The sequence below is a fragment of the Callorhinchus milii genome, unplaced genomic scaffold (assembly GCF_018977255.1).
Source record: "Callorhinchus milii isolate IMCB2004 unplaced genomic scaffold, IMCB_Cmil_1.0 Scaffold29, whole genome shotgun sequence".
Classification (NCBI taxonomy): Eukaryota; Metazoa; Chordata; class Chondrichthyes; order Chimaeriformes; family Callorhinchidae; genus Callorhinchus; species Callorhinchus milii.
In genome coordinates this window covers 3,058,711-3,084,774 of record NW_024704770.1, presented here as the reverse complement: position 1 = coordinate 3,084,774, position 26,064 = coordinate 3,058,711, and the positions used below count along the sequence as shown (strand labels likewise).

Sequence of the window (26,064 nt, the reverse complement as noted above, 5' to 3'; positions counted from 1 at the left end):
CCTGTTTGCTTCCATTTTCTAACCTCTGAGTCAATACGGGCGGCGCCTCCTCTCCCTCTCCCTCTCCCCCCCTCTCCCCGTCTGTCTGTCTGTCTGTCTTTCTTTCTGTAGCTCCTTTCTCTCCTTTTGTGGCTGCTCCTCTCCCTCTCTCTCTGGGTCTCTCTCTGCCGGTTTAACTCTCCCCCACCATCTTTCTCTCTGTTGTAGCTGCTCTTTCTCTCTCTCTCCCCCCATTTTAGCTGCTCTATCCCCCATCTCTCTGTCTCTGTCTCCCCCATTGTAGCTGCTCTATCCCCCCCTCTGTCTCTGTCTCCCCCATTGTAGCTGCTCTATCCCCCCCTCTGTCTCTGTCTCCCCCATTGTAGCTTCTCTCTCTCCCCCCATTGTAGCTGCTCTATCCCCCCATCTCTCTGACTCCCCCCATTGTAGCTGCTCTATCCCCATCTCTCTGTCTCCCCCCATTGTAGCTGCTCTATCTCCCATCTCTCTCTCTCCCCCCCTATTGTAGCTGCTCTATCCCCCCATCTCTCTGTCTCCCCCCCATTGTAGCTGCTCTATCTCCCATCTCTCTCTCTCCCCCCCATTGTAGCTTCTCTCTCTCCCCCCATTGTAGCTGCTCTATCCCTCTCTCCTTCTGTCTCCCACTCCCTCTCTCTGTCTCTCCCTGTTGTAGCCGCTCTTATCAGTCTCTCTCCCCTCCCCTCCCCCCTGTCCACACACAGCGGGGGCTCGGTGCTCAGTGTGACCGGTTCCCGTGATGCCCGGTGTGTGGCCGGGACACAATATAACCCCCTCTGCTCTGTCAGTCTGTCTGTCGGATACAAAGAAGCTGACGGGCGCCTAAAGCAGCCGTCGCTGCGCTGGCAGTCACAGGCCGGGCATTGGCAACGTAATAATCATCGTCGTCGTTATTATTATTATTATAACAGTATTCCTGGCATTTGACACAGCGCCCGATCGCGTCGCACTGAAGCGCTTCACGGGTTACAATGTATATTTCGTGGGTGAGACGCAGCAGCCAATTGCGCCGAGTGACGTCCCCTCAAACTGTTGTGGGTTAAAGGGGCCAATTTATTGTTTTTTCATGGAGGGGTTATTTAATGACCCTCCTCTCCCCCCCCCCCCCCCCCCCCCCCCCGGAAAGTGACCCACTCGCCAATCGACTAATAACTGGGTTCTTTCCGACTGCGGGGTCAGCGGTGGGGGATGTGGGGTGTGGGGGGGTAAGGAAACTTGACCAACGTTCCGCCCTGACCAGGGAATCCAACCGCTGAACTACAGGACTCCACTCCTGACCAGGCTCCACTGACCCCCACTCACACACCAACCCCCCCCCCCCCAGCTGACCAGGCTCCACTGACCCCACTCACACACCAACCCCCCCCCAGCCCTGACCAGCTCCACTGGCCCCCTCTCACACACCAACCCCCCCCCCCAGCCCTGACCAGGCTCCACTGACCCCCACTCACACACCAACCCCCCCCCCCCAGCCCTGACCAGGCTCCACTGACCCCCTACTCACACAGAACCCCCCCCCCAGCCCTGACCAGGCTCCACTGGCCCCCTCTCACACACCAACCCCCCCCCCCCAGCCTGACCAGGCTCCACTGACCCCCTCTCACACACCAACCCCCCCCCACCCCTGACCAGGCTCCACTGACCCCCTCTCACACACCAACCCCCCCCCCCCACCCCTGACCAGGCTCCACTGACCCCCTCTCACACACCAACCCCCCCCCACGACCCCCCCCCACCCCCCCCACCCCTGACCAGGCTCCACTGACCCCCTCTCACACACCAACCCCCCCCCACCCCTGACCAGGCTCCACTGACCCCCTCTCACATAACAGATTGATTTCAAGATCCTTTCACTTGTCCACAACCCGCTGGCACCTCCCTATCTCCCACCTGCTCACCCGCCCCAACCCACTTCAAGCTGTCAGCGCTCGGCTGGCTCCGGCCCCCCCGCCTGACTCTCACTCCCTCCGCTCCACCATCCAGCGGCCACTGCTTCGTGACATCCGAGACACTGCCCCCTATATGGGGTGCTGTGTAAGTGCAAGTTGTTGTTGGAGATGACTGTCTGAATCTGGCGATCAGCTCAACAATTAGACAGTGTTCAGCCCATCTCCTGACAGACCCCCTGTCCCTGTGGGTTACTACAACAGCCATTTGCATTTATACAGTGGCCTTCACGCCAGGCGGTGTCTCGCAGCACTTACAGCAGGGCTCAATAATAAAAAAATAACAATTTAATCGCTCATGAGAGCACAAGAATTTGCTAGACCAAAGAAGGCCATCCAGTTTGCCTTCCACCGTCCTGGCAGTCGCCTGCACACGTCGTGCCCCCGAACTATATGCTGTTTCCTGCACAAGATTTTTTTCTCTCCGCCCCCGACGCAAACCGATCGGATTTGATTTTTGTAAGGACCCGCACTTTCTGCTTCTGCCTTCTCCCTGAGGGAGCCTGTTCCGTGCATTTGCTGCTCGCTCACTGCAATGGATTCGCGGCTTGTTTCGCCCACAGAATTCGCAGTCACTACACTTTGCCTGGCACCTGTTCATTTAAATGGCCTGGTTCTGTTACAATACCGAATGACGTGTGCACAAGCGTCTTTCGTGTTGGGAGGACGTCCCAAGGCGGGGATTTGGACCTGAGCTGGGAGGGTGGCTGAACGTGTGGTCGAGGAGGAGGGTGTTGAGGCAGGGAGCGAGGAGGGGGAACTGAGACGGAGTTCCAAACGGTGGGGTGTTCAATGACTGATTGACCTGTGACCCTGCCTCCCCCCCTCAGTTCTGGGAAGTGATCAGCGATGAACACGGTATCGACCCGACCGGCACCTACCATGGCGACGGAGACCTGCAGCTGGAGAGGATCAGCGTGTATTACAACGAGGCCTCAGGTCAGTGTGTGTGTATGTGTGCGCGAGCCCAACACAGCCTGATATCCACCCTCCCCACCCCACACACACACACACACACACACACACACACAGCCCGACTGAGCCCCAACCGACCCCCAGTGCATGGCCCAACACCCCCTCACAGCCCAACACAGCAACCGTGGAGGCTGGCTGCCGTGTTTCGCCCCCAAATGCAGTCACTACACTTCACAGTATATCCCGCGAGGCGCTTTGCGAACTCCTGACCGTGTGGCGGGGCGCTGTGTGGAACGCACGGCTCATTTGTTGTGTCGGGGGTTAGTTACCGTGCTCGTTGTGTTCCAGGCGGCAAGTACGTCCCCCGGGCAGTGCTGGTGGATCTCGAGCCGGGAACCATGGACTCCGTGAGGTCCGGACCTTTTGGGCAGATCTTCAGACCGGATAACTTTGTCTTCGGTGAGTGCTTCAGGGGGCGGGAGGCAGTCGGTGGCTGGGACACAGAGAGAGAGAGAAACGTTTTGAGTTCAGAGTCTCTGTCCCTTGATGCACGTCTGTCTCTCGATCTCGCTGTCCCTGCTTCCCTGCGCGTCCTGTCCCCACCATGTGCCCCCAGATATACTGCCGCAACCTCAACAAGGTGACACTTACAGCGGCGCCTCCCGCGTCAGGAGGACTTCCCAAGGCGCTGGACAGTCAGGGATTTGGCCCCGAGCTGGGTGGGGGGGTGGTTGGGATCAGGGAGGGTCTTGAGACATGCCTTGAAGGAGGCAGGGGAGGAGGTGGGGGCGAGCGAAGGGAATGTGGGATGGAGTTACCTCAATGTTAGTCGTCAGGGTGGGGGGGTGTTGTGTGTGGAAGATCTCATTGTTGCTGTGTCATGGGTGGCTTAGAGTAATAAGTGAGCTTCAGACCACAAATAGTCATTTTGCCCCCACCCACACAGTCAGATCGCTTTACAGTACATCCTGTGAGGCACTTTGAGATGTCTCGACAATGCGATAAGGCGCTGTGACAAAGGCGAGGATTACTATTATCCCCGAACTAAACTGACCTCTATCCGATGACTGCTCTGGGATGTGTGTGAGGGTGGGGGGGAATGCCAGAGACTGTTCAGCTGATGCTCAGATGGTCTGGTCTAAAGGCCATTATTATAGCTCCTACGTTCCTCGCCTTTGCTTGAGTCACCAGCGAAGTCCGAATGAGCGGAGTGGCTGTGGTTGGTGTCTCATGGCTTAATGTAATTACTGTTCGGAGCCTGTGGCTTCCTCCAGACTGAAGGCGGCAGAGTAACCGCTGGGCTGTTCTGAACACACTCCCTCCCCTGCCCGGTTGGGTGATGCCTCTGTTCTGGGACAGCTCCTGCCGTTGGCTATTCCCAGTTTCCCCCTCTCTCTGGGCTTTGGTTGCCCAGATCCCTGCTGCTCCTGCTAACCTCCAACATCATCAACTACGACGCTGACAGCAATTTCTATAGCGCCCCTCATTCTCTCAGGGCAGCATCCCACAGCGCTCGGCTTCGGCGTAGGCCGAGGCATTAGACCCCCGATTCATTAAATGTTGGGTCTCGTCCTGCAGGTCAGAGCGGAGCCGGGAACAACTGGGCCAAAGGTCACTACACAGAAGGCGCTGAGCTGGTGGACTCGGTGTTGGATGTTGTGAGGAAGGAGGCCGAGAGCTGTGACTGTCTCCAGGGCTTCCAGCTGACCCACTCGCTGGGCGGGGGCACGGGCTCCGGGATGGGGACCCTCCTCATCAGCAAGATCCGCGAGGAGTACCCGGACCGCATCATGAACACGTTCAGCGTGGTGCCCTCGCCCAAGGTGTCGGACACGGTGGTGGAGCCCTACAACGCCACCCTGTCGGTGCACCAGCTGGTGGAGAACACCGACGAAACCTTCTGCATCGACAACGAGGCCCTGTACGACATCTGCTTCCGCACTCTCAAGCTGACCACCCCCACCTATGGCGACCTCAACCATCTGGTGTCGGCCACCATGAGCGGCGTCACCACTTGCCTGCGCTTCCCGGGCCAGCTGAACGCCGACCTGCGCAAGCTAGCGGTCAACATGGTGCCCTTCCCCCGCCTGCACTTCTTCATGCCCGGCTTCGCCCCCTTGACCAGCCGCGGCAGCCAGCAGTACCGTGCGCTGACTGTGCCCGAGCTGACCCAGCAGATGTTCGACGCCAAGAACATGATGGCGGCCTGCGACCCACGACACGGCCGGTACCTCACAGTGGCCGCCATCTTCCGCGGCCGCATGTCCATGAAGGAGGTGGACGAGCAGATGCTGAACATCCAGAACAAGAACAGCAGCTACTTCGTGGAGTGGATCCCCAACAACGTCAAGACAGCCGTGTGCGACATCCCACCCCGGGGCCTCAAGATGTCCGCCACCTTCATCGGCAACTCCACGGCCATCCAGGAGCTCTTCAAGCGCATCTCCGAGCAGTTCACCGCCATGTTCCGGCGCAAGGCCTTCCTGCACTGGTACACGGGCGAGGGCATGGACGAGATGGAGTTCACCGAGGCCGAGAGCAACATGAACGACCTGGTGTCCGAGTACCAGCAGTACCAGGATGCCACGGCGGAGGAGGCTGAGTTCGAGGAAGACTGTGAGGAAGATGTCAACTAGAAAGTCCTTTCGTTCGTTCCTTCCTCTTCCTCAGTCTAGTTTTTCTCTTTTTTTTTCTTTTCCCCCCCACCCCCCCCGCCCCCACTTTTGGAGTCTGTCCTTTTTCTGTCTCCTGCTGTCCTCAAAAGTCGTGTTGATTTGGGAGGTGACTGCGCCAACTTGTACTTTATTCCTTGCCAAATAAAGAGAAGCTGTTCACTGGCCAGTGTGTTTCAGGGTGACTCATTTCTTCAGAGGAAACGTTGCTACAGCCGGTAGACGGTAAAATCACCTGCCGCGAGCTTTGGGGCAGCGTGGGGTGTTGGGGGAAGTGGGTGGGGTGATGGAAGTTGTGCAGAGGGATCGCTGAATGATTCCCTTAAGGGATGGCAGAGACTCCTGGCTGAAGTCCAGGCTGGGGGGTGATGGAGGGAATGACGAGGGGCAGACAATCGGGGTAGAGTTTAGAGGTTGTAGGATTATGGAGAGCGAGAGGTGCCCAACAACAACAAATGATGTTTACACGGCGCCTGCTTTTCACGTCAGGAGGACGTCCCAAGGTGCTGAGACTTGCACTCGAGCTGTGTTTGGGGGCAGGAGGGTGACTGAAGGCCCGGTCGAAGAGGTGGGTCATGAGATGGGTCTTGAAGGTGGGGAGGGGGCAAGGCTGTCAATTGAATGTGCTGTCAATCCACAGGTTGGGGGGGTGGAATATGAAGCCAGTTCAGAACATTTGTCCTGGCAGCCAGGGGGAGGTTAAGATGTGCCGTGTGTGTGGATGACACAGAAAGCCCTGTAGCTCAGCATTAACAACTTGCAGTGCTGTAAAATGCTGTTAATCCCCTTCGCAGTTTATTGCGTGAGGCACTTTGAGACAACTTGACGATGTGATGAGGCTCGGTCGATCAAATGCCCGGATTATACTCTTTGTGCAGGGAAGCAGCTGGAGAGTGAGAGGATTGGAGCTCAGAGGTCCGGGTTGAAGTGCAGGTAATAATAATAATAGTTGCATTTGACAGCGCCTTATCACGTCTCGAGACGTCACAAAAGCGCTTCACAGATGACTCACGAGTCTGGCTGTCACAGGCAGCAGAGAGGAGGAGGAGGAGGGGTGGGGGACGATGCAGGTAATGCATAGAACGTTATGATAATACCTGCCCTTTAAGTTCACCGAATGCCCTGTTCCAGGTGGTGTGTGTGTGTGTAGCAAAGCTCTCGCCCACCCCACCCCGAGGCGTCGCCTCTGCTCCAGTACTGTGATGTACCACTGGGTGGCAGTCTATCCCGGGGCTCGACAAGAAGCCATGATTAAGACGAGGCTCAGGAGCTCAGGTGTTATAGAAGCTGCCGCTCGCAAGTCTGACTCCCGGTTCAGGGCGAAACGGGCAATTTCCTTACTCCCGCACACACACACACCTCTGTTTACCAGCAGTCGATTGGCGGATCACTTTTCCGGGGATGATAGTTCCCCTTAAAAAAAAATTGATCCCTCAATCACGACTGTTTGTGGGGACGCTGCTGTGCGCAATTGGCTGCCGCGTTTCACCCACAAAATATCCGGTCGGTTCACTTCACGGTCTGTTCTGTGGAGCCCTTTGAGGCGCCTCAAAGACACGATGAGGCGCCGTATCGATGCCTTGGGTAAACTCACCTCTCGCAGTCCAGTGTTGGGAGACGCTGTGGTTTGGACGAAGCTTTTAAGCCTAAGCTGCAGTTTGCTTGTCGAGCTGAATGTTTAAGGATTGCACCTTGCCTTCTGGAGAAAGAAGAACGGGCATTATTTTCTACTAGTTTACCAATATTTCTCCTTCCTACACTAACGATTTGGTGGTTGGTCATTTCATTGCTGTGTGTGATACATTAACAGTTTTGCTTACATGATGGTCGCTGCACTTTTAACAGAACTTAGACATTGTGAACAGTGATAAAACCTGGATGGGTGGTCAGGCTTTCAGCCTCTCTGCCCCCACCCTGTCCCCAGTCCCTTCATCTTGCTCCCTCCCTTGCCTCCTTCAAACCCTCCTCTTTGACTGCGCAATCATCACCCTCCCCACGTACACTCCCTGCCTCCATCCCCCCCCCTGATCCCAACCCTCAGCTCAGGTCCGAATCCCCGACTGTCCAGCGCCTTGGGCTGTCCTCCCGACGTGAAAGTCTGGCGCTGTGTAAATGTAATGTGTTGCTGTTGCGAAGCCCATAATCTGCAAACCTCTCATGTTTGATGGATAATGACAGTCGCGGGCAGTTTGTTCCGGTGGGGGGGAGAGACCGGACATTCCCCTCCTGCCTGAGGCTGAGCTGTGGACAAGGTTGTCAGTCACTGAACGAGATCCTGATCACTGATTTCTTTGTGCTCACAGAATGCTGAGGCTGCAACTGTAACAGGTGCTCTCAGTGGAAACTTCAGGGAGAGACACAAAACAGCAGGTGCCTGTGTCCCTGTGTACAGGTGTGAACCGATCTGGGGCCCCGCCACACCTGTCAGATACGCTGACTCACTCCTGGGGGGTGGGGGGGGGAACCGGTCGGACGGATATTAGTGCAAATGCTGACGTGCTCGGGCTCCCTCCACCAGAATCCGTTTCGCCCACAAAAATACCCAGTCATTCCACTTAACACCATAACCTGGGGAGCGTCTAGAAACATCTCAACGTCATGCTATAGGTGCTCCCTGCCCTCCACCCTCCCTGATCCCAACACCCTTCCCCCCCACCGCACCCCACCACCACAACTTCCCCCAGATCCCTGAGTGTCCAGTGCCTTGGGACTTCCTCCTGACCTGACAGTCGCTGTGTAAACGCCATGTCGTATTGTCTGTGAAATGTTAAGGATGGAAAGGGCTAAAAAGTGCTGACACTATCCCTTAATCTGTGCTGATTACTGCCTCTTGTTCTGTTGCTTTTGTTGCTAAATGTCAGGCCACGGTGTTTGCTGTGGGAGATTGATGATGGATGAGCTGAGGGCCTGCCTCTCACTGGCTAATGGGTCATCAACAGCACACGTACAGCATATAAATGTGTGTGTGTGAATCTCAGTCACACCCGCCTGACTCTTTGCCGCTGGGAATCCGGCCACCGTCAGCGATCAGGATGTGTCGAGGACTGGCAGCGCTGCCTTCCACCTGCATCGAGAGGTATTTCGCGCCCAGCGAAGCCCGGCACACAGCTAACACACCCACCCCACCACCACCACTAGGACGGGCGTTGGTGTGTGAAGGTGGGGGCGCGGTTCATCGTGTAGGTGTGAGAGCTGCTCAAGGACGAGCTGATGGTAATGATCCTTGCGTTTGACACAGCGGCTGATCACGTCTTCGAGGCGTCTCAAAGCGCTTCGCGGGATACGCCATAAAGCGTAGTCACTTTGTTTTGTGCCTTGCGATTGGTTCTTATCAACCCACGGCTGTCCGTGGAGATGCTGCTGGGCACAATTGGCTGCCGCGTTTTGCCCACAAAACACACAGTCACTACACTTTACAGTGTATCCTGTGAAGCGCTTTGAGGCGTCTCGAAGATGTGATGAGGCTCTGGGTCAAATCCAACGATGATTATTATGTGTCATCCTCACCCCCAGCATTTCTTACCCAGTTAATAGTAACTATTGCTAGTTAGAGGCTGATCTGCAGACGGTAAGACGCCTCTGACGGCTGGTTGTCAGACTCCGTCACTGTGAAGCGCTCCATGTCTCTACCCCGGGTGACAGACAATGTATAAATGCAGGTTGTTATGTTTCTTGTCTGTCTGTGGCAGGGCCAAGGAGATGAGGGTGCAGCTGGGATCTCTGCTGCACAAACCCAAAGCCATCAGTGAACCTGAGAGTGTGGCCGTCAAACAGCAAAAACTCCCCTGGACGAGCAGGTCAGTCACCAGCGCAGACACGATGAGGGGGGGGAGAGAGCGAGCAGGGAATGGGGTTAGAGGAGAGAGCTCCAATGGGTGGGGGTAGAGGGAGCACCAGCACAGACACACTCTCAGTATTCTTTCTCTCCTTGTCTCCACAGGCCCAGCACAGAGGAAGCTCTAGGAGGAGGTCAGGTCTTTGACAAGCTTCTGTCCAACAAAAGTGAGTGTGAGATCACACAGCATGGACACGCGTGAGCCTAGCCTTCCCTCACGACAGCCGAACTGTGAGCCCAAAGCCCCTGACATGAGGCTTAGAATCATAGATTATTACAGCACGGAAGGAGGCCATTCGGCCCATCGAGCCTGTGCCAGCTGTTTGGAAGAGTCAGTCCCACTCCCCTGGGAGCTGGGATGTGGAGGGTGGGATGTGGGGGTTGAGGGCTGGGATGTGGGAGTTGGAGGTTGAGGGCTGGGAGGTGGACATGATGGGTCATTGGGACCGGGATTGGCCCATTGACTGACTCTCTGTTTCCAGGTGGAGTGACCACGTTCCGTGCCTTCCTGTGCTCGGAGTTCAGTGAGGAGAACCTGGAGTTCTGGCTGGCCTGTGAGGATTACCGCAGCACAAGGACCAGCGCGGAACTCGCCAACAAAGCCCAGAGGATTTACCGGGAGTTCATCACTGTCCAGGCTCCTAAAGAGGTGGGGGGGGGGCATCACCGAATAGCCAGGGAAGGTGGAGAGTGTACGAGGAGGGGTGGGGGAGGTGTGTGTGTGTCTCCGTCTGACTCTTACTCTGTGTGTGTAAGAAATACACACACATGAGGGAGAGAGACACACACAGTCTCTCACCCACAATCACCCACAAACTACAGTCACTACACTTTAGTGTATCCTGTGAAGCGCTTTGAGACATCTCGAAGACGTGATAAGGCTGTGTATCAAATGCAAGGATTATTATGGGATTATTATCTCTGACTGTGTGTGTGTCTCTCTATCTCTCACTGTGTTTGTCTCTCTATCTCTCACTGTGTGTGTGTCCCTCTCTCTCACTGTGTGTCTCTCTCTCACTCACTCTGTGTGTCTCTCTCTCCCTCATGTGTGTGTATGTGTGTGTCTCTACCTGTCGCTCACTGTGTGTGCATAAGTGTCGCTTTCTCACATTGTGTTGTGTCTCGGTGCCTTGCATTGTGTGCAAGTGCGTGAGTGTGCACGCGTGTGTGCACGCGTACCCAGGTGTATCGTGCTTTCTCTCCCCCCCCCCCCCCCCCCGTGACGTGAAAGTGCTATAAAAGTGTAGCGTGCATTGCTGTACCTGAGTGAGAGTGTTGCAGGACTCGGGGTGTTCTGGATCGTCAGTGTAAAGCCCTCTGTTGTTTGCGCACGTCTCTCTCTCTCTCTCTCTGTGCCAGGTTAACCTGGACTCGACGACCAGGGAGAAGGTTACCAGGAACCTGGAGGAGCCGAGCGCCTTCTGCTTCCAGCTGGCCCAGGAGCGGATCCGCAGCCTGATGGAGAACGATTCCTTTCCCAGATTCCTCAAGTCGGAATTTTTCCTGGAGCTCATCAAACACGTGTGATGGCTTTGCCGTGGCTGCTTGCTCCGAAACGCTGCCTGTTAATCCTGTCCTCTCTCTCGCCCTCTCTCTTGCTTGTTGTTCAGGAGGGAAAGATATATTAGAGTAGTTTCTATATTCTGCTTGTGTTAATGCTCCTCTTCCCAAGATTATTCCCAGACCAGATTCCCGTTGTTCAGGCAAACGCAAGGACTCCCCCTGGCTTGTTGGGCAGCGTTGACACCAAATCCTGTAAATCAAATAAAAGTGTGAAGCGAACCAGCTCCAACAAACTCCTCTGTGTTTCTGCCAATAAAAGTGATTGAGTTATTATTTAAATAATCAGCATATTTGAATGATGCTACAGTATAGCTCGGCTCAAAGGAACACATTTGTGACTCGATTGGCGCAGTCGCTTTTCCAGGGGTGATAATTCCCCCCCATCCTGCCAAAAAAATAAAATAATAATAATTTGGTCACTCAATCCACGACTGTTTGTTCGCCCACAAAATACACAGTCACTACACTTTACAGTTTATTCTATGAAGCGCTTTGAGACGTCGCAACGATGTGATGAGGCGCTGTAACAAATGCAAGGATCATTATTATTATTGTTAAATTGAGTGACCAAATTATTTTATTTTTTTTAGAGGGATTATTCCCCCCGGAAAAGCGATCCGCCAATCGGCTAACAACAGTGTTCCTACTTACTGCTGGTAACCAGAGGCGCGAGCGTGGGGTGTAAGGAAACTTGCTCAGTGTTTTGCCCTGTCGGGAATCGAACCCAGGTCCTCTCGCTTGCGAGGCGAGGGCTGTTACCACTGAGCTCCACCTTTAGAGTGTAAGAGAGAACAGAACATGAGTCAATTGGGGCCGGAGCTGCAGACACTTTCCCCTCATGCTCTGCCCATGAGGGAGAAAGCTCAGCACTCATTGTCTTTGCAATTAATCAGAGACATCGGGCAAATTAAACCACAGCACCTGCGGGGCTGACTGCCCTGGCGTCTGTCACACACAACGCCCGGCCCTCCAGCCCTGGCAATCACAGCAGCCACTGTGCTCCACCAAGTCCTCGCTTGTTTATAACTCGCCTGATAACAATCTCTGCAGAAAACAACAACAGATTCACTTCAATCCACGCCTGTTTGTGGGGACGCTGCTGTGCGCAATTGGCTGCCGTGTTTTGCCCACAAATATACAGTCAATTCACTTGACGGCATATTCCGTGAAGTGCTTTGAGACGTCGAGAAGATGGGCTAAGGCGAGGATTATTACTATTATTGTTTGACTAAATAATTAGATTTCGGAGGAGAGTCAATGGGTGGGAATGTGACTATTGTGTTACCTGTCGGAGTCGAGATGTCACCTTGCTCAGCGAGGCGAGCTGATCGCTGATACCGAGCCCCGCCTCACCTCAGGCAGAATCCGAACCGAATGACAATCAGGTGCTCTTTATTCCGCTTCACTGGAGCCAGGCCTGCAGAGAAAAAGCCTCTCTTCTCTCCCCCCCCACCCACACAGCACCCGGCTCCCTATGCTCAGCACAGGTCCATCCTATTCCCCGCCATCTGCTGGAGTCCTGTAGCTCAGTGGTTAGAGCACTCGCCTCGCAAGCGAGAAGACCCGGGTTTGATTCCCGGTCAGGGCGAAATGTTAGACAAGTTTCCTTACTCCGCACACGCGCCTCTGGTCACCCAGCGGTAGATAGGAACCTGGTTGTTAATCGATTGGCGGATGGCTTTTCCGAGGGTAGTAATTCAATCCACGACTGTTTGTGGGACGCTGCTGTGCTTATGTGGCTGCCCACAAAATATAGTCAATTCACCTTACAGTGTATCTTGTGAAGGGCTTTGAGACGTCTCAAAGATCTGATAAGGCGCTATATCAAATACCAGGATTATTATTATTATTTATTTATTATTAGTCAGTTGACTGGAAATCCCTAGTCAGTGTCCCCACTGAAATTAATTTTAACCTTTAAGCCATTTGTCAAGTGGAATTATATCAGTGCAGATGCGTGCGGTAAACACTCACGCTAAGGTTAGCTCAGGGTGTGGCTGCACCTCCCACTTAGTGAGAAAGCCTGATTCATTTTCACGCAGAATTGTTCTAAATTCATCGGGACTTGAGCTGCAGAGGATATGAGTGGGACTGGGGGCTGGAGCAAGCATTAGGATGGACAGCTATGTGGAGGAGCAAAGACCCACACGAATAAATGGCCACATTGGCCTAATGGGTCAACAACAACACATGACAGTTACACGGCGGGAGGACGGGAGGACGTCCCAAGCCGCTGGACAGTCAGGGATTTGCATCCGAGCTGGTGGTTGGGATCGGGAGGGTGGGGAGGGTGACCAAAGGCGTGGTTGAAGGGGAGGGCCTTGAAGGAGGAGAGGGAGGAGCATCCTACATTTCCCCGGATTCCCCCTCCTCCTCGATGGACGATAACATGTGCGAGGGCCAATGGTTCCATCAATGCTCTCCTGTACTTCACAGCCAAACTATCAGCCCAGTGAGGAACAGTGAGGGCTATTATTTGATCAGAGATTCTGGCTACTTGACCTCTAGAGACATGGGTTACGTGGGTGATGCGCAGGCACTGTGGGGTTAATGCATGGGATGGGCTGTTGATCAACATAGCGGGTAATCACTGGGGAGACCACACTAAGATACTGTGTACAGCTCTGGTCACTGCAGGACAAAAAGGGGAGGAATCGAGAGGCTACAGAGGAGGGAACAGAGGGTCTGGACTATGCGGAGCGACCAAGTAACTTGGGAGAGTTCACGCTGGAAAAGAGAAGATTGAGAGGGGACGCGATTGCTGTCTATAAGACTCTAAAGGGGCCAAACAACTCACATCACAACAGACTGTTTCATCCGGTCCAGATAGTGAGACCCGAGGACAGACATGGGCTGCGGCCGACGGGGGATAAATTCGGAGCGAATCTTCTCAAACGCTATTTCAGTGAGCGAATAGCCATCCTGAGGAACAGCTCCCGGGGGGACGGTCAAAGCGGGAAATGTTGATTCCTTCAAACGCAGATCAGGTAAGTTTTCTTTTAGGAAACACCCTGACGGGATATAGTACGTGGGGAGTTCGGTGTGCAGGCGACCGCCAGGAAGGTGGAACGGAGAACGAGGTGGACCCTGGTCTTATTTTCATCTGAGCATTTCTTGCCTTCTGTAACTCGGATGGCAATGGGGGAATGAGCAGCACAGATGCTCTTTGTGCTGACAGCTCAAAACCTCCCCAACCTGTGCCTGGGGCTCCCATTGCTCTGGGAAGAATCTCCATTAATTAATTTGCTGCTATTTCAGAACCTGATGGAAGGGTTTGGCCAATGCAGAGCTTTGTACCTTACATAACATGCTTCAGAGGCTCACATACACAGAGTAAGCCTTGGAGCGCTTGGCATGGCTCTGTTTATAAGCTCGGACTGGGTGGACCTTTACGGGGAATGCATTCGCTTTTTGCCTCTGATCCAACATCGAGCTGCTTTAAAAGAGTGGTCGGTGGCTGTTAAGAAGCCAAACGGTGCCCCTAAAACCGCTGACTAGCATCAGTGTGGTCACCCTGGTCAAATTCTCGGTGGGAGAGGCTGGGAGTTGGTTGAGTGTGAGAAAAGCAAACAGGGTGTTTCCAGGAGCTAAGCTGCTGATTTGTCTCCAGGCGTTTCAGCTGCTGATGGTGTCTCAGTTGTTGTTGGGTGTTTGTAGGCTGGTGTGAGCCAAGTTCCCCAGGGCACACAGCTAGGTGCTTGAATCCAGCCTCAAGCCTGCTGCTCAGTGATCAGGAGCGAGACCCCCTCCCTCACCCATTTGCTATCTCAGCGGAGACCAACCATTCAGCACAGAGCGGGGCTGAGATCAGCCCCTCGGCACACAGAGAGAGAGAGAGAGAGAGAGGATGTCTCGGTTGAATGTATTGAGATAAGCCTAATGCCTGTGATATTTAATAATTTCCTTATTTACTCGGGTTCATTCGGTCCTTGACAGCCCTGTTAGCCTTTGGCATTGGAGCCAAAGTGCATCTGAGACAACAGGAACCAAACAAACACATGTAGAACCATAGATTGTTCCGGCACAGAAGGAGGCCATTCGGCCCATCGTGCCTGTGCCGGTAGCTCTTTGGAAGAGCTCCCCAACCAGTCCCACTCTCGCGCTCTTTCCCCCACATCCCTGCAAGTTCTTCTTCTTCGAATACCTCTCCGATTCCCTTTTGAAAGTTGTTATTAAAATCAGTTTACACCACCCTTTCGGGCCGTGCGTTCCAGCCTTGGAGTTGGCGCCTGAGCTCAGAGGAGGGTCTAGAAACTGTGACTGTTTAACAAGGGCTGAAGGATGATCTGGATGTTAAAGATGGCAGGGCCCTGTTGGAAAGACAAGGGTTTGTCCTAGTCCCAGATAAAATTGGTCAATTGGCCAATATGCTCTGTCGCTCACTCTACACCACTTGCCGCCCCCTCGCTCTCTCTCCACGTTTTCAGACCTTCTTCTTCGACTGTGCTTACGGTCACCTTCCCCCCCCCGCCCCCCTCACCACCTCCTGGCTTGGCATCGGGCTCCACTCATGTCAAGCGCTCCGAGACCCCGTCCAGCGTGAAAGGGGTATATAAATACAAGTTGTTGTTGCCATGGCTAGGTCAGGTCTGTGAAGGGACTTACTGCTGGTGCAAGTCACTACACTTCACAGCGATTAACAGTGAAGCCCTTCAGGAGCCTGGAAGGGTCCAGTTACTGTACCCGATGCAGAGGCTACGGTTTGAGGATGCAGTTAATTCAACGGCTGTGGAGACCTGTGATGTGTGTGGGGGTGAATCAATGTTTCCTATACGTCTAATAATTGTGTTCACTTCACTAAATCTCTGCAACGAAGACTGCACACACAGGAATCATCGAAGCCAGTCTGAATTGGGAGTGGCGAGGAACCTGCCTTGCCTGCCAGCCAGCCAATTAAGACAGGGTGGGTATGTGTGTGTGGGGGGGGGTGGAGGGGAGGCGGCATGTGTTGGTAGATGTCTTCAGTATAAATATGGCTGCATGTGGCCGTCTCAGTACTGGCAGCCAAGCCGTAGGTAAGAGGAGGCGACAAACACTGAAACAGCCATGACCCTGTATTCCTCCAAGCAAACATCAGCCTCGCTGTCAAACCTTTCCCTGGGTGGAGGCTACAACAAGAGAAACTATGGCGTTGCGTTGAGGAGCTACAGATTGGGGCAAGCTGCCCCTGGAGGGATCGGACTAGCTGTGGGAGGGAGGATGGCCATTAAGTTCTCTTCAGGGACAGGACTGGGGGCAGGAAGCTCGGTGGGAACAGTGATGGGGGTGGTAGCGGAAACCTGAGCAACGAGAAGGAAGCCATGCAGAACCTGAACAACCGCTTGGCCTCCTACCTGTCGCAGGTCAAATCTCTGGAATCGTCCAACCTGACACTGGCGGCAAAGATCAAGGAATTCTCCAAACCCAAGACCCTGGGGGGATTTGACTGGAGTTTGTACGATACGAGAGTCAAGGCTCTGCTGAAGCAGGTACAGGTGCTGTGGTTCTGGGGCAGATAATAGTTCTTGCATTTGATACAGCGCCTTATCATGTCTTCGAGACGTCTCAAAGCGCTTCACAGAGTATACTGTCAAGCAAATTGACTGTATATTTTGTGGGCGAGACGCAGCAGCCAATTGCGCACAGCAGCGTCCCACAAACAGTCCTGGATTGAGTGACAAATGTATCACGCAAAAAGTGATCTGCCAATCAACTAACAACCGGGTTCCACTGTTGGGTAAACAGAGATGTGTGGAGGAAGGAAACTTACCCAACTTTCGCCCTGCCCGCGCGGGATTTGAACCTGGGTCCTCTGGCTTGCGAGGCGAGTGCTCTAACCACTGAGCTACAGGGCTCCACGTGGCGCAGGTACTCTTGACCTGCCCATAGCTTTGCCCCGAAAGTTGGTCGGAGACTGGGAGCAGTTGTTCTGGCCACACCTCACACCCTGGGGCTCCCAGACATTACCCCGTGTGAAGCCCGCTGTATAAATGCCAGTTGCCGCTGTTGTGGGGTCGTGAGGAAAATATGAAATGATCTCTCGGTGGTTGGAGTTGTTAGCTCAGCCCTCAGGGCGTTGGGAACAGAATCAGATTACATACCGTCAGGTGCACAATGCCCATTAACCCTATACGATACAAAAAGACATTTACACAGCGCCTTTCACGTCGGGAGGACGTCCCAAGGTGCTGGACGGACAGTCAGGGATTTGGACCCGAGCTGGGGGTAGGGAGGGGTGGAGGGTGGGGGTAGGAGGGTGGCCGAAGGCACGATCAAAGAGAAGGGTCTTGAGATTTGCCTTGAAGAAGGGTGCAAATGCTAACATGGATTAGGTTGCAAGAACAGTGAGTACACTACAACGTAATTAATTCACTGTGTGACGGGCATTTCAAACCTGTGAATATCGTAAGATCTTGATCAGATTTGGAAATATTTTTCCTTTATTGTTGTGAGGCCATAATAACGGCTAATAAGAGAAGACAAGACTCTGGGCGTGATAGAAGGTTCAGGGCTCAGTAACAGGGGGACGGGAATTTGGGATTTAAAGGGTGGCTCCTCAGGACAGATTTGGTGTCTATGTCTCCAGTCTCACAGAGCTCCTGAAGTGTACAGATATTTTAATCCAACAACAAGACCCTGACGTTTTATATCTGGGTCAAAGCGATCCGGGACCCTACTCCACGTGAAGGGTGCGATATAAACGGGAGTCATTGTTTCGCTGATGGTCTGGGAAGTCCATCTCAGGATTCTGGCACCACTTAGCAATAATAGTTAGTGAGTCAGATGCTTCTGGCTGCAAGGTATTAGCTACTTGCAGCACTGAAAAGGGCGGAGAGCTCTGGGCACTTGACAGATTAGCTGTCGACGTCTAAAAATACATTCCCTGCAGCATCGTGAACAAACATTCACTGTTCATTCACGGTCTCTCAGCTCCAGTCATAATAATAATGATAATAATAATCCTTTGCATTTGACCCGGCGCCTTATCACGTCTTCGAGACATCTCAAAACGCTTCACAGAACACACTGTAAAGTGGAGCGACTGTATGTTTTGTGGACGAAACGCGGCAGCCAATTGCTCCCGGCAGCGTCCCGGAAACAGTCGTGGGTTGAGGGACCAAATTATTATTATTATTATTATTAGTTTTATTTTTTTAAGACAGGATTATATAGAGCGTTGATTACCTTTGCATTAGGTCAGAAGGTGCTGGGTTCAAACCCCAAGGCTTTGAGCTCACGGTGCAGGCTGGGTGACACTTCAGTGAGGGGTTTAAAGGGCTCCAGGTGATGCCTGTCTCTTTCTCTTCCCCTGGCTATCGCACTGACGCAGATTGAAGATCTCTTCTGTGGGAATGCACGCCTGGCTATGGAATTAGACAGCTCAAAGCACAGAGCTGAAAATTTCGGCATCAAGTAAGTGAACCGAGTCTAACTAAGAAGGTGTGTGGGATATCTGTGTGTGGGGCAAGGTGTGTGTGTGTGTGTGTGTGTGTTATGTACAGGTTATGTTGGTGTGGTTCTCAAGTGAAGCCACATACTTACTTATCTGATTCCCTTTTGAAAGTAGTTATTGAATCTGTTTCTACCCCCTTTCCGGGCAGTGCGATCCACAACTTAAATTTATATTAAATCCACGGGCCCCGGTTACCGACCCACCTTTACTCTACGTACATGTTGGTGGGGATATGGGGCGGTGGGGATTGCACATTCTCATACTCTCATCGTGTTTCCCTGAGGTCGCAATGTGAGGTGGAGATGAGTCTCTCGGTCGCTGCTGACATTGAGTCTCTCCGCGCTCTCAAGACACAATACCTGAACTTGGCCACTCAGATGGAGAGCGAGATCAGCAGCCTGGAGGCTGACATTGCTCAGCTCAAGGAAGATCATGAGAAGGAGGTGGGTAGCCCAGACCACAACCTGTACACGTCCTCCTATCTAACAACAACAACAACTTGTGTTTGTTTAGTGGCCTTCACGTGGGTTAGTGTCCCTGACTCGTCACCCCTGACCAGACAGACACGACCTCAGTTTGAAGACCAATTTATTTGGACCATTTTTGGCTGGGACACTGGGAGATTTTCGCTTCTCTTTTCCAAAATATATATTTTTTCGATATACACAGGGTGGAGGGAGGGAGGGAGTGGAAGTGAGGGAGGGAGTGGGGGGGGGAAGGGAGGGAGGGAGTGGAGGTTTGGTGTTCATTATATAAGAACACATGACATTTACACAGTGCCTTTCACGTCAGGAGGACGTCCCAAGGCCCTGGACAGTCAGGGATCCGCACCTGAGCTGGTGGTTGGGATCAGGAAGGGGGGTGGAGGGCAGGGGGGTAGATGGTGACCGAAGGCGCGGTCAAAGAGGAGGGTCTTGAAGGAGGCGAGGGGGGGTGGGTGGGGGGATGGATGGGATGTGGGATTCGGGAGGCACGTTGTCTGAGGTGAACCCGCTAACGGCCGTTGTGTTACAGAAGCTGAGTCTGCTCCGCGAGCAGAAAGGCCTGAATGTGCACGTCGGGGTGAGCTCTGCTCCCGCTGCCGACCTGAACAAGATGCTCAGCGACGTTCGAGCAGAGTATGAAGCCATGGTCAGAAAGCAGCAGGAGCAGACCGAGGCCTGGTATCAGAAGCAGGTAATTACAGGCCCCACAAGCCCACAGGAGATCGAGACACAGCACCACCCACTCCCACCCCCCACCCCGCTTAGGATATAGCGCAGTCCTGTAGCTCAATGGTTAGAGCACTGTTTGTTGGACGCTGCTGTGTGCAATTGGCTGCTGCATTTCGCCCACAAAATATACAGTCAATTCACTTTACAGTGTATTCCCTGAGGGGCTTTGAGACGTCTCCAAGATGTGATAAAGCTCTGTATCCCTCCCCCTTATCCCCTGATTTGTCATTCCACACATCTCTATCTTTCTCAATATAAAATGAATCCCACGGTGGGAACCTTGTCCGGCTTCCTCTCAAACCAGGGGCCTCGGACTATAGCTCTGTGTTAAGTGTTCAGTGTATTTGTTACCGAGGATACGTTTTAGCTCGGAGTCTCGCATGTTCTTTCTCTATCCCTCCGCCTTTCCCCCCTTCCTTCCTCCTTGCTTCCTTCATTCCCCCAGGTTCAGGTCACGCCTGAAGACCTTCCTCTTCGATCGTGCCCACAGTCACCTCCCCCGTCCCTCCCCAACCTGGCTCGGGGGAGTCATTCTCGGTCACCGTCCGGGCCGCTACCCTGAGTGAGGGGCGCTGTGTAAACCCCGAGTGGTTTATTGTTGTTTCTCCTAGCTGGAAACGGAAGAGCACAGGACCTCAGACGGAGGGGAGGGGATGGAGGCTATGAAGGCAGAGATGATGGGGTACCAGAGGCAAGTGCAGACCCTCAGGTCAGAGCTGGATTCCACAGCTGGAGCCGTAAGTAGCCCATTCCGTTCCCTCTCTCCCTAGACTGATGCTGGAGTTCAGGACTGTGGGGTGGGGGGGGGGTAGCGCTGCACTGTACTGGAGGTATCGTCCTTTGCAGAGGATTCCTGCAGTGGTTAGAGCCCTCGCCTTACAAGCGAGAGACCTGGTTTTGAATCCCGGGCGGGTCAGGTCAGGGCGAAACATTGGGCACGTTTCCTTACTCCACACACACACGCGCACACACACGCGCACACACACACGCGCCTCTGGTTACCCAGAAGAAAAATAATAAATAAAAAAATTGATCCCTCAATCCACGACTGTTTTTGGGGCAATTGGCTGCTGCGTTTCTCCCACAAAACATACAGTCGATTTACTTTACAGCATATGCTGTGATGCGCTTTGAGACGTCTTGAAGCTGTGATCAGGCGCTGGGTCAAATGCCAGGATTATTATTATTATTATTTTATTATTGTTATTATTCACTTCATGGCTATTTGTGGGACAGATCTTTGTGCAGATTGCCTGCTACGTTTGCCAACAAAAACAGTCAACCACGACAACAAATTGCATTTACCTAGAGCCTTTCACGTCGGGAGGATGTCCCCAAGGGTGCTGGGCAATGAGGGGTCCGCACCCGAGTTGCGGGTTGGGCTCGGAGAGGCATGGCGGGCAGGGTGGAGGAGGGAAGATGACTGAAGGTACGATCGAAAAGGGAGGGCCGATATCTAACCTGACCATCGCTGTCTTCAGAACCAGTCCTTGGCTGACTCGCTGTTGAAGGTAGAGCTGAGGTACAAGGAGGAGCTGAGCAGGTACCAGCGAGCGCTATCAGGGCTGGAGCGGGAGCTAATTGAGCTCAGGAACGGCACCGGACAGCAGAGCCGGCAATACCAGGAGCTGCTGCACATCAAGAGCAAGCTGGAGGCCGAGATCAGCACCTACAGGGGCCTTCTGGACACAGCTGGCAGGTATATAATCGGGGATAACCCGCAGATCGTTACGGTGAGCGTTGGGGGGTCCTCGCCCGAGGCTTCCCACTTGTAAGCTCCGTATTCTCACCACCCGCCGTGCGACGAAGGTCCTTCCGAAACTCCCAAATAATTAAAAAATAACAATAATCCTTGCATTTGATCCAGCGCCTCATCCCGTCGATCCTAGAGACGTCTTGGAGCGCTTCGCAGAGGTTACTGTGAAGTGTGGCGACTGGGTGTTTTTGTGGGCGAATTCCCTGACTGTCCAGCGCCTCGGAACCTCCTCCCGACGTGAGGAGTGTTGTATTTTCGATCTGCTGCCTTGTTTCTGACTGTTTTTGTTGGCAGAGAGAGGGCAGCCAATTTACACCAGCAAGGTGTTGGGGTGAATGAGCACACTGGCGCTCTTCCCCCCCCCACCCTTCCCCTCCCCGCCTCCTGCCTGCTCCCTGCCCCCAAACTTCCCCCCCACCCCCACCCTTGAGGCTATACGTTGGGATTGTGGATGCTAACTGAGAGGCTTTTGTTTCCGTTCTACTCTCAGCGGGAAGATGGTGCAGTCCTCGGGTGGTGAGAAGAGATCAACCATTAGCTCAGGTAGGTGTGTTGCCCCCTCCCACCCATACCCCACCAACCCCGCCCGCCCTCCCCCCCTCATCATACTCAGCCATGCTCCCCCCCTCTCCTTCCCATTTGGGAAGGTCAGGGCCATTAGCAAGGATGGAACGAGTTGGTGAGCGATAAGGATGTAAGGCAGTGAGATAATAATAATCATAATAATAACAATCCTAAGAGAGTGTGTGTCTGTGTGTGTGTTATTGTATCTATACGCCCTGGCAGCTCCCTTCCTCTCCGACCTGCTTAACCCCCCCCGCAAACCCACAACCCGCTGCCTCCGCTCGACCCGCTCTGGCCTCCTGCATGTCCCCCGTGCCCTCCGTTCCGCCATTGGTGGCCGCGATTTCAGCCACTAGTGCCTGAAACTCTGGAACACTCTTCCTCTATCCCTCCCTCCTTTCCTTGCCCCTTGCTCCCTTCCCTCCCCATTTTCAGGTCGCGCCTGAAGACCCTCCTAATCGACCAGTGCCTACGGTCACCTCCCCTCCCCCGGCTTCGTGCTCTGCGCTCTGGGACGCTACCATACGTGAGGGGCGCTGTGTAAATGCAAGTCGTTGTATGTATATGTACAAGACACGCACACACGCATGCTGATGTTAATCAACTCTGATTTGTTCTGATTGAATTGACAGATCTCAAGGCTGAGACTAAAGCTGAGAGAGCAACTGAGACTAAGACTGTGATCAGGAGAGTGATCACAACTGAGACTATTTATCCAGATGATGCTGACCCTATATCTAAGTCTGTGATTGTCACAGGGCCTCTTGCGAGAAGTGAGACTGGAGACTGGACACTGACTGACGCTAAGACTACATCTAACACAAAGCCTGACATTCCGACCTACCACGAGGGTATAACTGGAGCTAGTCTAGTGGCAAAGACTACTAAGGAGACTCACACACACATTCAATTGGAGCCACAAATTAAAACACTGGAGACAATACAGACTTGCTTTGAGACACAGCCTGAGACACTGCAGACACAGCAAGCTCCAGAGATTAGCCGTCAAACACAGAGGGAGACACAGGTTGAGACAATAGTAAGCCGGGTGTTGACTCTGCCTGACATACAGATGGAGAGTCTGGAGGTACCGTTTGACAAGCCATCTGACATACAGCTTGTGAGAATGGAGGCACAGTATGACATGACACGTGACACACAGACTGTGACTCTGTCTGACGCACAGACTGTGACTCTGTCTGACACACAGACTGTGACACTGCCCGACACACAGACTGTGACACTGCCCGACACACAGACTGTGATTCTGTCTGACACACAGACTGTGACACTGCCCGACACACAGACTGTGACACTGCCCGACACACAGACTGTGATTCTGTCTGACACACAGACTGTGACACTGCCCGACACACAGACTGTGACACTGCCCGACACACAGACTGTGACACTGCCCGACACACAGACTGTAACACTGCCCGACACACAGACTGTGACACTGCTTGACACACAGACTGTGACTCTGCCTGACACACAGACAGAGAAGCTGGAGGTACAGTTTGACATTGTGCCTGACATACAGACTGAGACGTTAGTGACTAAGCTGGAGACACAGAGTGAGATGACATCTGAGGCCGCAATCGGGAATCCTCAGGATCTGAGCGGAGATGGTGTCACTGGAGTACAGGTGAGCTCTCCCTCTCGCGCTTTACGTCAGCAACAACAGCCCAAAACCACAGGGGTGAAGGCCTGAGCCTGGGGGAGGGCGTTTAAGCTTCAAGCTTTGAACTGAGACTGGAATCCACTTGATATAGCGCCTCATCACATGGTTGAGACGTCTCAAAGGGCTTCACCAAATATACCGTAAAGCGGAGTGACTGTGTGTTTTTGCGGGCGAAACAAAATAGTTGATGTAAGCGCTATATCAAGTATTATTATAAAGGGGGCTGGCTCGAGCAAGGTAGAGGCAAGACAGGACCCACACAGGGACTAAATGGGAGTTGGGTCATGTGGGTAATCTGGGTCCCTTTGTTGCAGGTCATCAAGACTGAGACTGTGGAATACAGCTCAGAGGAACACTCCACAGAAACACAGCCGTAACACAGCTGATGGTCTCCAACAACAGCCACAGATCTGAGCAGGATCGTGCGGGCGAAAGGGAATGGCTTTGGGTTAAGCGTAGACTTCTGTTGCTACGCGTTACTGTTCTGTATTGCATGCGCCGTACTTGTATGGGATTTGCTATCCCGGGTGTGCGGTTTCTGCACCATGTGGTGCCGGTGGTGTGCGGTGGTTCGGAGGGCTGGGCTGAGATTTCAGGATTAGTTGGGATGTCCTGGGTCGTTGTTGTGTGCAATAAATACTACGTTTAAGATGGAACTGTCTGTGAGAGTGCGGTCATAATAATAATCATTCTGATAATAATCCTTGCATTTGATATAGTGCCTTAGCACATCTTCAACACATCTCAAAGCGCTTCACGGATTGAGTGACTGAATTATTATTACAGTATTTTTTCAAGGGATTATTACCAAGTAAAGTGATGCGCCAGTGGACTAACAACCGGGTCCCTACTTACTGCTAGCTAAACAGAAGAGTGTGGAGTAAGGAAACTTGCCTAATGTTTTGCACTGCCCGGGCGGGAATCAAACCCAGTCCTCTCGCTTGCCAGGCGAGTGAGTGCTCTAACCACTACTCCACAATAGTCTGAAAGCTTTGACTGTCCTGGATGCTACTCTGTCCATCCGAGGCAGTCAAGACAGTCAGGACCATAAACCCACCCCATGTTGTTGGAGGTGAAGGGTCGTCACTGCGCAATCACCTAGGAATCCTGCTGCATTTCCCCGTTGGACCAAATGCAGTCTTCAATGGATGAGGCTTTGCTGAGAGCCCTACCCAGTGAGGACAGTGAGGTTTGGCGTTGCTGACAGTGAGTGGCACTGAGTGGGCAGGAGGCAGGAGCTCCAAGCGACTGTTACCATCTCATGGTGGTGTCAACACAAGCTGGAGAAGCTTCCCATTCAGCTGACTCCACATTGGAATATTTACACATAACAGCACAGCAACGGCTAACACAGTCACCAGGCTCACATCCCAGCTACCTCAGGGCCACAGATTGCCCTCTCTCACCGTGTACACATAACCTTGGAGCGCAGACACTTCACAATGCAATAGTGCACTTAACCCGATGGGGGGCACTATATGACAAAAACTGATTAAACAGCAGTACCACACGGTGGTCAGTAGGTGACAGCATCAGCTGTGTCCCCGGCACAGACCCTGGAAATTGCCTTTGCAGTGTATTGCTGTAATAATAATAATAATAATAATCCTGGCATTTGACACAGCGCCTTATCAAGTCTTCGAGACATCTCCAAGCTATTGCTACCAGGTATCGCTGTACACAGTCACTACACTTTGCAGGAACATCCTGTGTTGTGCTTCAATAACAGTCATAAGGCGCTGCATCAAATACGGTGCAAACTCAGGTCCTATTGTCTCCAGAGGCATCACGCTGGGAGATGAGGGTCGGGGTCTCCTTGCAGCTGAACTGGCCCAAGGTGACCGGCCGGGCAACGGAATGTGGGAATGGAGCCAGGCCTCTGTGACGGTCTCTAGTCCCCGGTTCCTGAGCCAGGAGGGGCCGCAGTGTCCCAGGGCACTCACTGCTGATGGCAGCACAGCCCGGCCCGGCTCATAGGCAGGACCTGGGAGGGCCGACCAGTCCCTGGGGGCAGGGAATCCTCGACCTCAGCTCCTGGTAACCCCACAGCTAAAGCCCTAACTAACGGGGTGGGTGGTCCGAGCTGGACAAGCAGCGGGAAAGCTTGGCCAGACAGCAATGTCAGTGGCCAAGCTGTGTGTGGGTTTAGCTGGTTGGACTCCAGCAGTTACCCCCAACGCACACTCTGGGCTCCCCCCCCCACCCCCCAAAAGCCTCGGCTCTTGCCAACCTGCGCCTAATTCTCTCCGGAATTAGGTAATCAGGATGCATCCCTCCAGAGAGAGAGAGAGTGCATTCCATTCCAACAATCTATCTGTGGGATTTCCATGTGTAGGTGGGATGCGTGGAAATCTCAGCTTGGTTTGGAGATTCTTAAGCAACGGTGATGGGTTTTCGTGTGTGTCAGACAGACACCCCGACTGGGAAAACAACAACAAATTACATTTGTATAGCGCCCTTCACTA

General features: G+C 53.3%; 3 protein-coding genes and 1 long non-coding RNA gene across 4 annotated transcripts in view; all 4 read left to right on the top strand.

Moving 5' to 3' along the window:
- The window catches only part of tubb4bl (tubulin beta 4A class IVa), a 6,524-nt gene extending 807 nt beyond the window's left edge, over positions 1-5,717 (top strand). The window contains 3 exon segments of the mRNA NM_001292410.1: positions 2,795-2,903; positions 3,228-3,338; positions 4,458-5,717. Coding sequence (NP_001279339.1) covers positions 2,795-2,903; positions 3,228-3,338; positions 4,458-5,515 — 1,278 coding nt within the window. The 3' untranslated portion in view covers positions 5,516-5,717.
- An 885-nt stretch (positions 5,718-6,602) lies between these two features.
- Positions 6,603-11,164, top strand: LOC103187539 (regulator of G-protein signaling 5-like). The gene is made up of 6 exons (XM_007907088.2): positions 6,603-6,621; positions 8,413-8,627; positions 9,241-9,348; positions 9,492-9,553; positions 9,869-10,035; positions 10,746-11,164. The coding sequence occupies exons 2-6, from the start codon at positions 8,509-8,511 to the stop codon at positions 10,911-10,913; spliced, it is 624 nt and encodes a 207-aa protein (XP_007905279.2). The 5' UTR covers positions 6,603-6,621; positions 8,413-8,508; the 3' UTR covers positions 10,914-11,164.
- A 4,790-nt stretch (positions 11,165-15,954) lies between these two features.
- Positions 15,955-23,204, top strand: LOC103187594 (keratin, type I cytoskeletal 18). Its single transcript, XM_007907162.2, has 9 exons — positions 15,955-16,417; positions 18,259-18,341; positions 18,665-18,824; positions 19,396-19,557; positions 20,207-20,332; positions 21,077-21,294; positions 21,842-21,894; positions 22,548-23,112; positions 23,198-23,204. The coding sequence occupies exons 1-9, from the start codon at positions 16,250-16,252 to the stop codon at positions 23,202-23,204; spliced, it is 1,542 nt and encodes a 513-aa protein (XP_007905353.2). The 5' UTR covers positions 15,955-16,249.
- A 182-nt stretch (positions 23,205-23,386) lies between these two features.
- LOC103187540 lies at positions 23,387-24,255 on the top strand. Its single transcript, XR_488910.2, has 2 exons — positions 23,387-23,563; positions 23,914-24,255. It is a non-coding gene; the product is annotated as an uncharacterized LOC103187540 (long non-coding RNA).
- The last annotated feature ends 1,809 nt before the right edge of the window (positions 24,256-26,064 follow it).

Coding starts and splice junctions, on each gene's coding strand:
- LOC103187539 (XM_007907088.2), top strand. CDS start 8,509: ATGTGTGTGTGTGAATCTCAGTCACACCCGCCTGACTCTTTGCCGCTG. Junction 9,349..9,491: donor AAACTCCCCTGGACGAGCAG/GTCAGTCACCAG, acceptor TTGTCTCCACAG/GCCCAGCACAGAGGAAGCTC. Junction 9,554..9,868: donor CAAGCTTCTGTCCAACAAAA/GTGAGTGTGAGA, acceptor CTCTGTTTCCAG/GTGGAGTGACCACGTTCCGT.
- LOC103187594 (XM_007907162.2), top strand. CDS start 16,250: ATGCAGAACCTGAACAACCGCTTGGCCTCCTACCTGTCGCAGGTCAAA. Junction 18,342..18,664: donor GCTGAAAATTTCGGCATCAA/GTAAGTGAACCG, acceptor TGTTTCCCTGAG/GTCGCAATGTGAGGTGGAGA. Junction 21,895..22,547: donor GAGATCAACCATTAGCTCAG/GTAGGTGTGTTG, acceptor TTGAATTGACAG/ATCTCAAGGCTGAGACTAAA.